The sequence below is a fragment of the Helicoverpa armigera genome, chromosome 9 (genome assembly GCF_030705265.1).
Source record: "Helicoverpa armigera isolate CAAS_96S chromosome 9, ASM3070526v1, whole genome shotgun sequence".
Lineage (NCBI taxonomy): Eukaryota > Metazoa > Arthropoda > Insecta > Lepidoptera > Noctuidae > Helicoverpa > Helicoverpa armigera.
Genome location: NC_087128.1, coordinates 2175287 through 2187830, shown reverse-complemented (window position 1 = coordinate 2187830; position 12544 = coordinate 2175287). Strand labels below are relative to the sequence as shown.

The window sequence follows — 12544 nt, the reverse complement described above, 5'->3', positions numbered from 1 at the left end:
AACCGCAATACTAGCCTATGAATACGTATGTATGTTCTCTTTTTGAACTAATGCAAGCTCACTGTTACTGAAATTCAGAATGTCTGTTGAAAATGATTTGGCTACCAAAAAGTTTTACTGGAGTGATAATCCAAAATTTACCTTTAAAGGAAATTAAGAAATCAATTTATTAAAGGAAATTGTACACAAAATAAAACCGCTCAACATTATGTAACTTTTTATTTTCTTACAACAATTCCACTGGCTGATATATTATGTATAATCAATTAAATTAAAAACACGTATATTATAACAAATAAATAAACAACATTTAATATATTTTCTAAGGAAATGGAAAGTTATTTTCCAGTTGGCACAAAAAATTGCTTTGTCAAAGATGGTCAACTTATGTATCTTGAAAATTGTTTAGGAGGAAACCTATTTATTACATATCCATATTTTGTAAAGGCGTTTGATGTATGTACATATATCTAATATGTATTTTTGAGTAACTATCATTACCTTTTTCATCAAAGCAATCAAAGTGAATATAATCAAAAATATTTTTTTCATCGCTCGGCAAAGAAATGCTGAATACTGAACAATTAAGTAGGGATGTTTTATTAAAATTATAGTAGGTATCCGCTATGTACTTAAAGTTCGTGAAATGCATTTTTTTCTGTTTTATTACATTAACCATATATGAGGACTTGACTTGTCATTGATAGACATTGTTTTAATTTTATTGCTATTTTAATTGACACTCAGAATTCTGTAAATAATGAATTAAAAAACATTTTGCTGTAAACAAATTATTCGAACAACTGCTTATTTAATAAATATTTTTTTCTAAGAAGTTTAATATGCAGTGAAGTATGACTAAACTGATCGTTTTACAAATGCTTCATAGTTAGAAATGCGTACGTAGTTAAAAATATCCTTAAAGGTGGTACCATACTTATCATACAGTGATCTTGGTCGTGGTACATTGGAAATTACTCTGGAAATACCTATATGACATAAAAATCACTAAATATAGCTTCTGAAACTTAAAAAAAAAGAAACATGGACCAAGTTTGATGTATAAGTAATATCATGATTTGTTCTACATTTAACTGAATAAAAACTTTTTATTAACGACACATAATGTACTGATGATACTGGTGACTTAGATAGAAGTTTTAATAGGAATTATAAGTATTAAGGGTAGGCACCGCGCTCTTCTCTGGATATTTTCGCCATCCATAATGCTCCGGCCACTGCCAGGCCCTGAAATCAGAAAAGGTTTCATGACAGCGATGGGGACGAATTTTTTTTTTTTTTTAATTTGTTATAGTAGGATAGTTTTTTTTATATGTACTGTAAATATGTTAATATCTGTGTAAATAAAATAAAAACCTATAGGTTACAATTCATTATTAATGATAAAATAAGTGAAATTAAGTATTTAATGATGCGATGAACATTTATTTCCCCAGATATTGCCAAGGTGTTGGCTAGAACCTATGCATTTTACAGTAGTAAAAAAATTGGCATGGACCATACAGATATACAACTCCATGTTCTGAAGTGTAGAGAAGAGTGACTTCACGATATTCAGTTATGAATAAAATACTACAGTCAAATATACTATTTGCCTCACTTAAATCAACCATTTGATGCCTCGCGCTTAAAGAATCGGTATTTTTTCACGCATTTCTACAGTTGCACAGCCAATAGCCAAGTTCAGAGTGGCAAAATAAAACACGCAAAAATCCAACAGTTTATTGAAAGCACAAGAAAAACAGTTTCTGGGAATCGATATTAGAAGACTTCCAAATCGTGGAATAAATGGCATAACATTCCAAAATTAGTTCTGCATACTTACATAATCTAAATTGCATTACCTATAATTCTTTGCTTAATTACACATTAACTGAGCACCTAATTAGATGAGTTATTATAATATAGTAGTTATTGTAATAATTAGGAGTGACTTGATTACTAATCTGCATTTAAATACAAAGTACTAATTAAATAAATCTCAGTGACCGATCCTCAGAAATGGGCCATACCTGTGCCTACCTACCTATATGTTCAGGTCAAGGACGCGAAGGAAACTATTGTCTCTTTGATAACTAATACCTTTTATATGAACAATCAATCCATATCTTTGAAAATATGGTTAGCTTCTTAGGGCATTGTTCAATAGAGTTACCGTGCTCTTAAAAATAGCTCCTGACGTATAAAATAAAATGTGGTAGTCAGTAAACCCTCAAAAATATTCCAGTATATTTTATAGGGTTTGTTTGTAGGAGAGAAAATTTACTAGACGCCTTCAACAGATGGTTTGGTACCAACCTGCATTAAAACTAAAAAGATTCCAGCCACGCCGATCCCCGCAGCATGGCTTTGCACCCAGTTCCCGAAGGACTCGGCACATCCAACAGTATAGGCCTTGTCTATGGTGCAATTAAACGTGGCGACTGTGCCATACACGTGACTGCAGCAGCTGACTGGTAGACCCTTCGACTCTTGGGTGTTTAGCGGGATCAGCCAGTTGCTGGCGTTCACTACGCCACAGCATTCGAACTGGAATTCAGAGTTGGTATGGCTAAGTATAAAGGTTAGGGTTTTATAAGAGGTTGGTCAAGAGAAAGGGGAAAAGGGGAACTAAGATTTAACTTTTTCTTGAATAGTATGAATATGCAAAAAAATCGAGCAGCAACAAAAATCACGATTTAAAAGATTTCGTCATCGAAGAATTAATATAGGTACCTATCTCAATCAATATCTGCTTTTAAAGGGACAGGCTTGGCAGGAATAAGTAAAAGTACTTTTTAAATTGGAGTTTTGAACGTTTTGAACCATAACATTTTTGGTTCGTAGTGAGAGCTTCATGTAGGCTCATGCGATATTTCCTAAAAGTAGCACGCTAAAAAAGTAAAAGTAAGTAATAAAAAATGATGGCCACCAAAAGAGTTCGCGTGTACATCAAAAGCCATATCATGTGTTGCGTGCTGGACATCGCAAATTGAGCTACACTTAAGTAGAAAATGTTTCATTTTAAGGCTTGCCTCAATCCAACGACCTTCATTTATCATCAGAAAGGTTAAATATTTTTAGAACACTACGCAAACTTGAAAATGAGTTTCAGAACAACAAAACGTTTTGTTATTCTTTTGAGCCGGACGGGTTCTTTGCAAATATTACAATGTCTTGACAATGATTGAAGTTTGGATTTCCAAATTCTACAACTAGAAAACTTCTTTGATTACTTATTGGTAGACAATAGGTCTATTAACTCAGCATATGTGCTAGTCATAGAACTCATCGAAACTACATATTATTATAGTCACCTTAGGACTGACTACGTTCTTCACTTTTCTGTACCAGACACTGGAATTTAATACCTGATTTTCTAGGACATTAGATATATTAGGTATGACGAAAATGGTTTCAAATAAAATCCAGCTTTACCCGATACTCACATCTTCCTGCACCTGGTCCCACAACTTCGTGACTTCAATACTTTTGTTAGGTCCATATAGATCCATGGTCAACGTCAGCTGTTGGTGTACCAACGCCACGGTGTTACCCTTCAGCGCATACCCAGCGATGCAAGCTGACAGTTGGAAGATGAACATCAGAATCATGGCGCCCGCGAACTGGAAATGTGATGAAGAAAGGTTAAGTAGAAGTTGCATCTTATTTATGAGTAAATAAATTGGTTTGCTGTGGCAATCATTCAATAATCTATGGTACACATCACATCATATATATCACATTTTATAGGAAGAAAGATATATAACGATGTGATATAGAATAGGCTCCGAAACTACTGATACCATTTGAAAAATTACTTCACTAGAAAGGAGAAGATCCCTGAAATGCGAGGCGAGTGGGTATAATTATCTTTTTTTCTAAAATATCTCATTGATTTTCTGTTCCTACCGGCTAAACGAATGTATGTTGTACCTATACCTGCATTTTTCTACACACATCCTGACTACTCATCGTTACCAATTTCCCATTCTGTCGCACCCGGCAGATGGTCTTATCTAAGTGAGTCATTAAATGGAAATCGATAACTTTGTTTGATAAGTAGGTACACAATAGATATCGAATAACAAAAAGCCAAAAAAGAACATTGTGTGTATTTTAGGAAACGTATTTTAGTTGCATGAAAATGAGTAATTCAGACAAAATAAACGTAGAGTTTCAATTTTGGTACAGTCGAGAGTAAAATAAATAATTGGTTATATCAATACAATTAATTGCTAGTTTCACGCGTAATTATGTTAATTTAAGTGACTGATAAAAAGACACTCTGTTTAAAAGCCGTTTAAAAGCCTATTATTGATAACAATCAGAGACGATGACAATTTTTAGCGTAGATATCAGTGTCAAATTAACCGGGTTTAAAAGCAACAGTACCTATGCATCAAAAGTCAGTAGGCGTAAATGGGATGGGCACCGAAAGTGGTAGTGGGGCAACTTCGACACCCTTTTCCAAGATTGGTTGGATTATTCCGATATATTATATAGCTAAATAGCATCACATTAATTTGCTGAAAGACAGCACCGAGTACTTTAGTTAGATGGTATGGAACTTAAAACCCAGTCACGCATGAAGATAAAACAGTAAAATGCAAGTTTATGCGTGTGGTTGGTTGAGTCATGTCGACTTCCTTAAATACAAACTTATTCGGCAAGTCACTATTACATAACATCCTAATAACATCATCAGCCTTTTCCCAACTATGTTGAAGTCGGCTTCCAGCCTAACCAAAGTGTTTTACCCAGGACGTCTACCTTTCTAACCTCCTCAACCCAGTTACAGCTACTACTTCTTTATGGTACAATGGCCAGTCCTACTTTACGTTCTTAAGAAAATACGTCTCTTACATGGTGTACAATTAGTATTACAAGACTGCAGATAATATCTGATGTTTAATATCTTCAAGTGCCAATTTCCTTGATAACATTAATTATACATTTTCTTTGTGATCCTGAAGTGGACGTAAAACATCGCAATTCATGCTCTATCATGTTTATTATAATAACTAGATAATTATAAAACATAAAAGCACTGGATCGAATTACGAAGACCAAGAGCAATTTGATGAAAATGAATAAATTCCCTGAAGAAAACATCAACTTATACCATTTAATAAATTACTCCTCACGAATCATGATCATCTTTCCCAAATCCCAAAGAAGAACCTCCTTTTATCTCGAACTATTTTGAAAAATTACACTCGTTATCCGATTGACAGCGCGGGAAAAGGTTTGTTTCCCGCTCAAACTACCCGTAGCCATGGCAACCAGTTGGAGCTCACGAATTTTCAGGTAGGTAGCTAACCAAAAAGTGTGGTGAAATGTAAAAATCTAACGACCTGGAAGTTATTGCTTGCTTACCTGACACCCTAAATTTTGTCAGTGAGAGTTGGGTTTATTTACTAACATGCAAAAGGAAATTGGGTTACCCATTCCCATTTGTAGTAAGTGTATATCTTATCAGCTTTCAGATAAAGGATAACACGACCAAGGCAGACAAAGATGCTACATTTTTGTGACTGGTTAAATTTATTTTTTAAATGTCATTCTTACTTAGGTTAAAGAGCCAAAATATACAACCTAGGCCTTGCACGATCCTTATCAGTAGTAGTAGTGTAGAGGTGCTTAAAATCTCTTCCTCGATCAACTTTGCAATTAGGAATGATTAGAATAGATAAATAATTGTGAAACATTTGTGAAATATCTTTGTCAGTTCATGAATAAGGTAGATCCTTGAGGATCTCAAACATATTTATCATATTGTGTCTCTAAAAGGACAGAAAATAAGGAAAACATGGTGCTGATAAGAAGAAATTGTTAATAAATTGTTTCTGGAGTAAAAACTAATTCTAACTCCTCGTTTATGGAAAAGTTTGAGCCTTGTCTTATGAGGAGAAACAGTGTGTAAAAATATCTCAGTTTCCTCTATCAAGTTTATTTTATTATAGCTAGCTAAGTATCTCTAAACATGTGCGTTGCAATTGATTACTGTTGACATTTCTTTGGGACGCTCCTTCGCTCGTAAGTAGGGCAGGCGCCCGGTACTTCGAACAAAAAGTATAAACGGTCTAATTCCGTACATCCCAGGCCTGGCAGGCGTCAACAACAGACATTTTATGTCAAAAACATTATGTTCTACGGCATAATGATGTAATTACCCCATGAATGTAGTCGCAATCACGATAATTGTGTTTACTTTAAACCAGTGACGTCTCTCAGAATATTAGCATTACAGTGATAATGTACTTCAGGAATAGAACAAAAGGTTGCTGTTGACATTGGTATCAAGACGAAAATTTATGGCCTGATTACCTACTAAATCACGGTGTAAATAAAAGATATTAATTTTCTTTCTTTTAGATAAAACTTCCTATCGGGTTCCTATTCTTATAGGTTCATGAAAATCACAACTCTATTCCATGAACCAACAATTACTGGCGTCAATTAACAAGAATGAATCACGACTTCAATTCAGTTTGCACAAATCAGAATACAGCCGAGATAACAGGCATTCATGGTCATATAATGACGTTTACATAATAAACGTTCCACTTACCGTCATGTTCATAATGTAATTCTCCATGAAGGCTCCATAGAACCCGAAGAACGATATCAGGAATATGATGACTCCTGTCGCGATGCAGAACGCGGGCAGAGAGAAAAATCTATCGGACAGGAACGGATGGTATCCATTGTATGCCGACTGTACCGACCCGCCGACCGACAGAATAATAATGCCAGTGATCTGCAAATATCACAAGCGACACCAATAACTTCCAACTATCCATCGCAGTACTACAAATTGCACATAACACACACACACAACACAACTTACCAAGAACAAAAAGTTGACAGTCACTAAAATATATTTAACGGTAGTAAACAGTTTGGACCACATTTTGTTGTAATATATTCAAATTGATACGTGGACGCTCGCGTGACAGCTTCCACTGTCGTAGTTTTAACTGGCTACAGATATTTTTATCACTATAGGTAGGTACATTAATCTTGATAAGGAAAACAAGCGGATTTATCTCATCGAAGGAGAACGTCGTTGCTCACCGTTGCACGATACGCTTCAAACTAAACTTTACACACTTTTCATACGGCTTATGAATTTTAAAATTGGAATTATGCTCTATGATATTTTTTTTCATTGATAGAAACTCTTTGAATGGGTTTGTTTTTTATATGTATTTTTTTATAAATATTTGATCGTAGCGCACAATAGACTCGTGTGCATTTTACTAGCGATATGACAAATTGTGTTAATTTTAACCCGGCACTGAGTGCTCGATACTGCTACGTTGTTGGTACTTACAGGTAGTGATAAGAAAAACACATACTCGCAGTAACAATTTAATTTCCATTATAATCTATATAATTTATTCATATAGTGTAGACGACAGGAATTGACGTCTTCAGCTGTCTTTCTTGAAGACGTGCATTATTTGTTTATCTGACACGACGAAAAAAAGGAAATAAGGAAAATCATGCATGGTGTAGTTTTCCAAGAAATATTTACTTGACTGAAATATATTTTTGTGTAACACTTTAACATGTTTATGTACTTTTTACTTTTTGTTATCATTTGGTAGATAAACTCCTCCTTTGCACGTTGTTGAAAAATTTTAACTTTTTATTTGTACAATTCTCATAATTACTAAATAACAATTTATTTCATTCACCTGTTGATAATTAGTTTACTTGATAAACGTAGACAAAAAAAAGACAAAAAACTGGGCATTGATGCGAAATGAAGGCTAACACATCCTTATACTAGTTAAATATTTATTATTTAGGTATAATTTAAATACATTTAACAAAACTTATATTAATTACAATACTTATGACTCCAATTCAACCACTTCGAACTTCGATCTGTAAGCTAGGTAGCCTCCCATGATTGACAGTAGCACCTGGAAAAAACAATACACTATTGAGAATCCTTATTTTTAACTTTCCAAAAAGGTTAACCGATTTTCCAAAAAGGAGCAGGTTCTTAATTCGGATGTTTGTATTTTTTACAATATTTTTCTTTCTCAAAAACATGACACGGCGCAAATACGACAAAATAGTCACAACTAAATGGATTTAATAAAATTAATAATGGTCCTAGAACTAAGTATTTCTGGATTAGGACCAGACCGGTGACCCACGCAATTAGGAAGGACTTCAAGATAACGTAGGGACCCCCTGCTTTTAGAACGAGATCAAGAAATGATAAACAATGAAATTAAGAAGTCGGTTAAAAATAATATCTTTTGCCTTCGACTGTCATGTCAAGATGATATCGATATATCTTCAATAATCTGTTGAGAACAAAGCAAAAGATTGTGCTAACTATCAATTGTTATAGGTATGTATAGTTGGGATAGTCAAGAATTAATGCTAAACTTTTCAGAAAGGTTAAAACACCACCCCGAAGCTTAATCAAAAGTCCCAGCTATCTAGTAACTATCCAAGTAATAGTTTTCCTATGGGACTCTTTAACGCGTAGGTACATACTTATAGCAAATTGCCATAGTGGTTGTAGCCACGTAGCCAGCTCAACAGAAACACTTTAGCTGATCTCAATTTCAAGCCATAAAGACGCATCAGGAACTATATTTTTAGCTATTACAAAGTTGACTAGAATTCCCACAACCGGTCATGGCCTAGCAATTTTAGATGATCTTAATTAATTAAATTGACACGACGGAAGACGCGACAGTCAAACGTAAGTAGTATAACGTTGCTTGAAGTATATCAACCACTACAGGAATGATATGTCTGGGGCCCGATTCTCCTAATTTTACTTAAGCGACATACGATTGACGTTCGACTCGATTCGACTGAGATCCGATCCCGAATCCCGACTCGATTACGATTGAAATGTATGTGGCATTCCGCTATTTTTTCTTCGAAATAAACGTTTTTATCCTTGTCTGTCATTCAATAATGAATCATTTTGTCTGCAAATGATTAACTATTGCAATATGATTGTAGAGCAAACTACCGTATAGACAAAATCACCAAAATAGCAGACCAATCGCAAACCAATCGAATGTCGTTGGAATACGATTGGTCTTATATTAGTAGTAGAATGCCCGATATGGTTAAAACTGCTATTGCGATCATATTGCGATTCGATTTCTATTCGAATTTGACATTATTAATGGAGGAATGATATGTCAGTGTGTGCGTCATCCATATACGATCCTATATTCATGTTTATTCAACACTCATTTCTGAGGCTTAGGGAAAATGTGTTTACTAACCCAAATCATAGTACGTAGGTACAAATATTTATCGTAGTCTAATGGAACTTAATTTATCTGCTATCGTGTAGATATGTCCTGTTTTAGGTATTTTTTGGAAGAATAAAACTTCATTACCAGACCTCCAGACCAGACCATGCTTAGGTAGGTACTTCATCGATCTCACAAATATAACCTACTAGCGACCCGCCCGGCTACTCACGGGACAACAGTATCTCCCCACTATTTAATGGATGTTATTATACATATAAAACTTCCTCTTGAATACTCTATCTGATAAAGAAAAACGCATGAAAATCGGCAATGAAAACCTACAAAGGGACATAGGGACTTTGTTTTACTATGTAGTGATTACTAAGTACAAGAAGAAGAAATCATAAAATAAGTACTAACATAACTGACCTGCAAGCAAGAAGTGACCAACGCAGTAATGGCGATTACAGAAGCGTTGTACGCCAGCCACTCGCCCAGTGCGCTGGCGCATCCGACGGTATACGCGTTGTTAGTGTTGCACTCGAACGGCGAGATAGTGCCGTAGTCGATGTGGCAGCAAGTGATGGGGATCTGGCTGGACACCCAGTCGAAACGGCCAGCTACACCGCAGCACTCGAACTGGAAGATGCAAATATTTGTATTTACTTGCTTTGGTGCTAAAACCTCTTAACTGCACAGTACCTTTTTCCATAAGACTCGTTGGACATCTTTGCTTAGCTATGATCATACATACAGTCCTTGGTTTTGTGGGTAATAAGCAATCTAAGACGGGCTGACATCATGATAACGGGCTTAATTTACTTCTATTTGGAATTGGAACAAATATAGTCGAAGTTCTTGGAAGACAGATTGCTCACACTTTTTAATCAGGATACATGTCGCTTGAATCAAATCGAAAGCAACAAGTTCCATATCGGTCTACAGCTTGAAGACGTCAAATACTTCCACATGTCGTCATAAATTGACTATTAATAAGCATGAAGTATTTGGCTTCGTCAAGACTGCAGACCGATATGGAACTTGTATTGTATATGGATAGAATCACTTACTCCCATCTGTAAATCATCCCACATCTTCGTAATATCCAGTCTATTATTATATAGTTGTAGGCTCTGCAGCATCGGGGTCCTGATCTCTGTCGCAGCGTCGTTGCTCAGCTTGAAGGCAGTTATCATCATCGAGATCTCGAAGATCAGCGTCACCAGAAGCAGCACCACATACTGTAATATCGACTAGGTTCATAATTTTATGGAGCTTTGGCTGTAGTTCCTACTACTCCCGTCACTTTTTGGTGATCGTTGGTTCGAAAAACCTTCGTTTTATGAAGAACTTTAGGTACCTATGTATTCCAAGTAATATAATGACATCATGAAGTACGGGAAAACCGCTAGTATTTTGGTGTATGAAGTGTGCCTATTGAAGGTTATTCAATTATTTTTCAACGTAACAGAGAAAATACTATGCTAATGAAGAAGTAACCCATTACAAGCTGCTATATGTCTTATGTTATAGCTGTATCTCCAACCCTCAAATCTGGAAACCTTTCGAATATCATAATGAGGCACCAAATTAAAGTCTTCCTTTATTAACTTTTCGCAGCAACACTTACCCCGGCAACAAAATAGAACTGTTGCGAGATCGCGCTGTAGAAACCCAGCCCAGACCCCAGCAGGATGATGACGCCAGTCGCCACCACGAACCCTGCCACGTTGGAGAAGCGCTTCGTGATGAGCTCATTGTACTCTGAGAATATTACCAGCACTGCTATACCCACGAAGAGGAGCAGGAACCCTGTCAGCTGTGGACGTTAAAACGAATATGGATTGTGCAAATTGACTGGATATGTGTCTAGTGAAATAGTTCTTCGTCAGAGTTTGGCTCATTGATTGAGTCACTCCAAGATTAGGTATGAGATTCCACCAAAATTTATCACGGAGGCTCACAGACGTTGCAATTTTGGGGAGGTTAACACTCCTTGTACCTATAAATAACACGTTATCGCAACGTAACACAATTAATGTGAACTTTATGTAAGTTAGGAACTACGTCCACAAGAGTTTAAGTGTATTCAAACTAAATTGAAACTTGAAACCAACTTTTGTACCCACGGTATCTTTCTTAATGCACTTTATAATCTAAGAATTATTGAACTTTGTACCAACTTCAGCTATAATTACTTGATCAGCATCTATAAGACTGCAACTTCAGTTAGATATCCCACTAGTAGTAAACATGTTTACCAGACTAGTGTCTAGTATAGTTATCGGCACGGATAATGAGCTCTCGGCGGAAGAGTGGGGATCGCTTTGCGCAGTGTACACTTATGGTAATAAACCAATAAATAACTTATGCGCAGGTGAAGGTCAGGGCTCAATATCCTTGCCGATGATTACCATCTGAAGAAACAAACATAGTAGGATACCTACATATTAGTTCCTATCTAGTACCTACCATACAGCACAGATTAGTGATGTGGTAGTATCTATCTAGAAGCCCGAACTTTTTGTATTTTTGTAGATCTTACCTACCTATTAAAAAGAGGCACTAATAACCGCATAGACAAGCACTGCCACAATCATCTGACCTAGATGCTCTGTAGCCAATGATGATGATAGGGTAGCGTTATTCTTGTATCTGCATGGGCCTATCCAAGTAATTATGGTGTTTAAGTATCTACCTACCTCTAAGCAAGTGAGTACCTTTGTTTACGGTCTGTCCAAACAAAAACGCTTTTTCTGAGAAAAAGGAAGACAAAGGGTGTAGAAAACGTGTTCGTTCACCCCACGTCCATCCATGCGCATTTGCATAAGGAGCTTTATCAAGCCGGTCAACTTTGCATAAAATAGGTAGGTACTCCGACAGACAACTACAATAGAAATAAAAAAATAACGATTACCACAATACGCAAAATTTTACGTTCAAGATGATCACGAGACTATCAAAATCAGTCCTTCAATACACAAGATGGATTTGATAAACAACTCGTTATATTCGCGGGTGAATTTGACACTGAACCACTCCGAGGTCATTTCCAAAACTCACCATAAAAACCCCATTGACAGCCGCTAAAGAATACTTCACTGATTTCAACACCTTAGGAACTTTAAATTTTACATGAAAAGCCATTGTTTTTTACTAAAGACTACAGAACAAAAAACCAATATACATGTAGATATTCACTGAATTTGATAAGTTAACTGAAAAACGAGATGATGCATTATTATCGATCATACTGGCTATATCTTCGTTATCTCGACATATCCATCTAATCT

The 12544-nt window shown here is 35.8% G+C and overlaps 2 protein-coding genes across 5 annotated transcripts; both read right to left on the bottom strand.

The window, feature by feature from the left end:
- Nucleotides 1-205: 205 nt before the first annotated feature.
- LOC110372698 (CD63 antigen) lies at nt 206-7219 on the bottom strand. The gene is made up of 5 exons (XM_064036083.1): nt 6854-7219; nt 6575-6763; nt 3450-3626; nt 2320-2550; nt 206-1248 (listed from the first exon to the last, which is right to left on the bottom strand). Exons 1-5 carry the CDS (start codon nt 6914-6916, stop codon nt 1180-1182), a joined length of 729 nt encoding a protein of 242 aa, XP_063892153.1. The 5' UTR covers nt 6917-7219; the 3' UTR covers nt 206-1179.
- Nucleotides 7220-7363: 144 nt separating this feature from the next.
- Nucleotides 7364-12489, bottom strand: LOC110372697 (leukocyte surface antigen CD53). 4 transcript variants are annotated; one of them, XM_021329628.3, is made up of 5 exons: nt 12315-12489; nt 10882-11070; nt 10322-10504; nt 9672-9890; nt 7364-7937 (listed from the first exon to the last, which is right to left on the bottom strand). In XM_021329628.3, the coding sequence occupies exons 1-5, from the start codon at nt 12396-12398 to the stop codon at nt 7866-7868; spliced, it is 747 nt and encodes a 248-aa protein (XP_021185303.2). In that variant the 5' UTR covers nt 12399-12489; the 3' UTR covers nt 7364-7865. The 4 variants fall into 4 exon arrangements, with proteins under 4 accessions (XP_021185303.2, XP_021185304.2, XP_021185305.2 ...); XM_021329629.3 differs by having other exon boundaries at nt 9681-9890; nt 12315-12487; XM_021329630.3 differs by having other exon boundaries at nt 10322-10492; nt 12315-12484.
- Between the last annotated feature and the right edge of the window lie 55 nt (nt 12490-12544).

Excerpts from the sequence above, each read along its gene's own strand:
- LOC110372698 (XM_064036083.1), bottom strand. The coding sequence starts at position 6,916 with ATGTGGTCCAAACTGTTTACTACCGTTAAATATATTTTAGTGACTGTC. Across the intron at positions 3,627-6,574 it reads ATTACATTATGAACATGACG|TTCGCGGGCGCCATGATTCT; the intron begins GTAAGTGGAACG and ends TCACATTTCCAG. Across the intron at positions 2,551-3,449 it reads GGGACCAGGTGCAGGAAGAT|TTCGAATGCTGTGGCGTAGT; the intron begins GTGAGTATCGGG and ends TCTGAATTCCAG.
- LOC110372697 (XM_021329628.3), bottom strand. The coding sequence starts at position 12,398 with ATGGCTTTTCATGTAAAATTTAAAGTTCCTAAGGTGTTGAAATCAGTG. Across the intron at positions 10,505-10,881 it reads AGTTCTATTTTGTTGCCGGG|TCGATATTACAGTATGTGGT; the intron begins GTAAGTGTTGCT and ends TTATGAACCTAG. Across the intron at positions 9,891-10,321 it reads GGGATGATTTACAGATGGGA|TTCGAGTGCTGCGGTGTAGC; the intron begins GTAAGTGATTCT and ends TGCATCTTCCAG.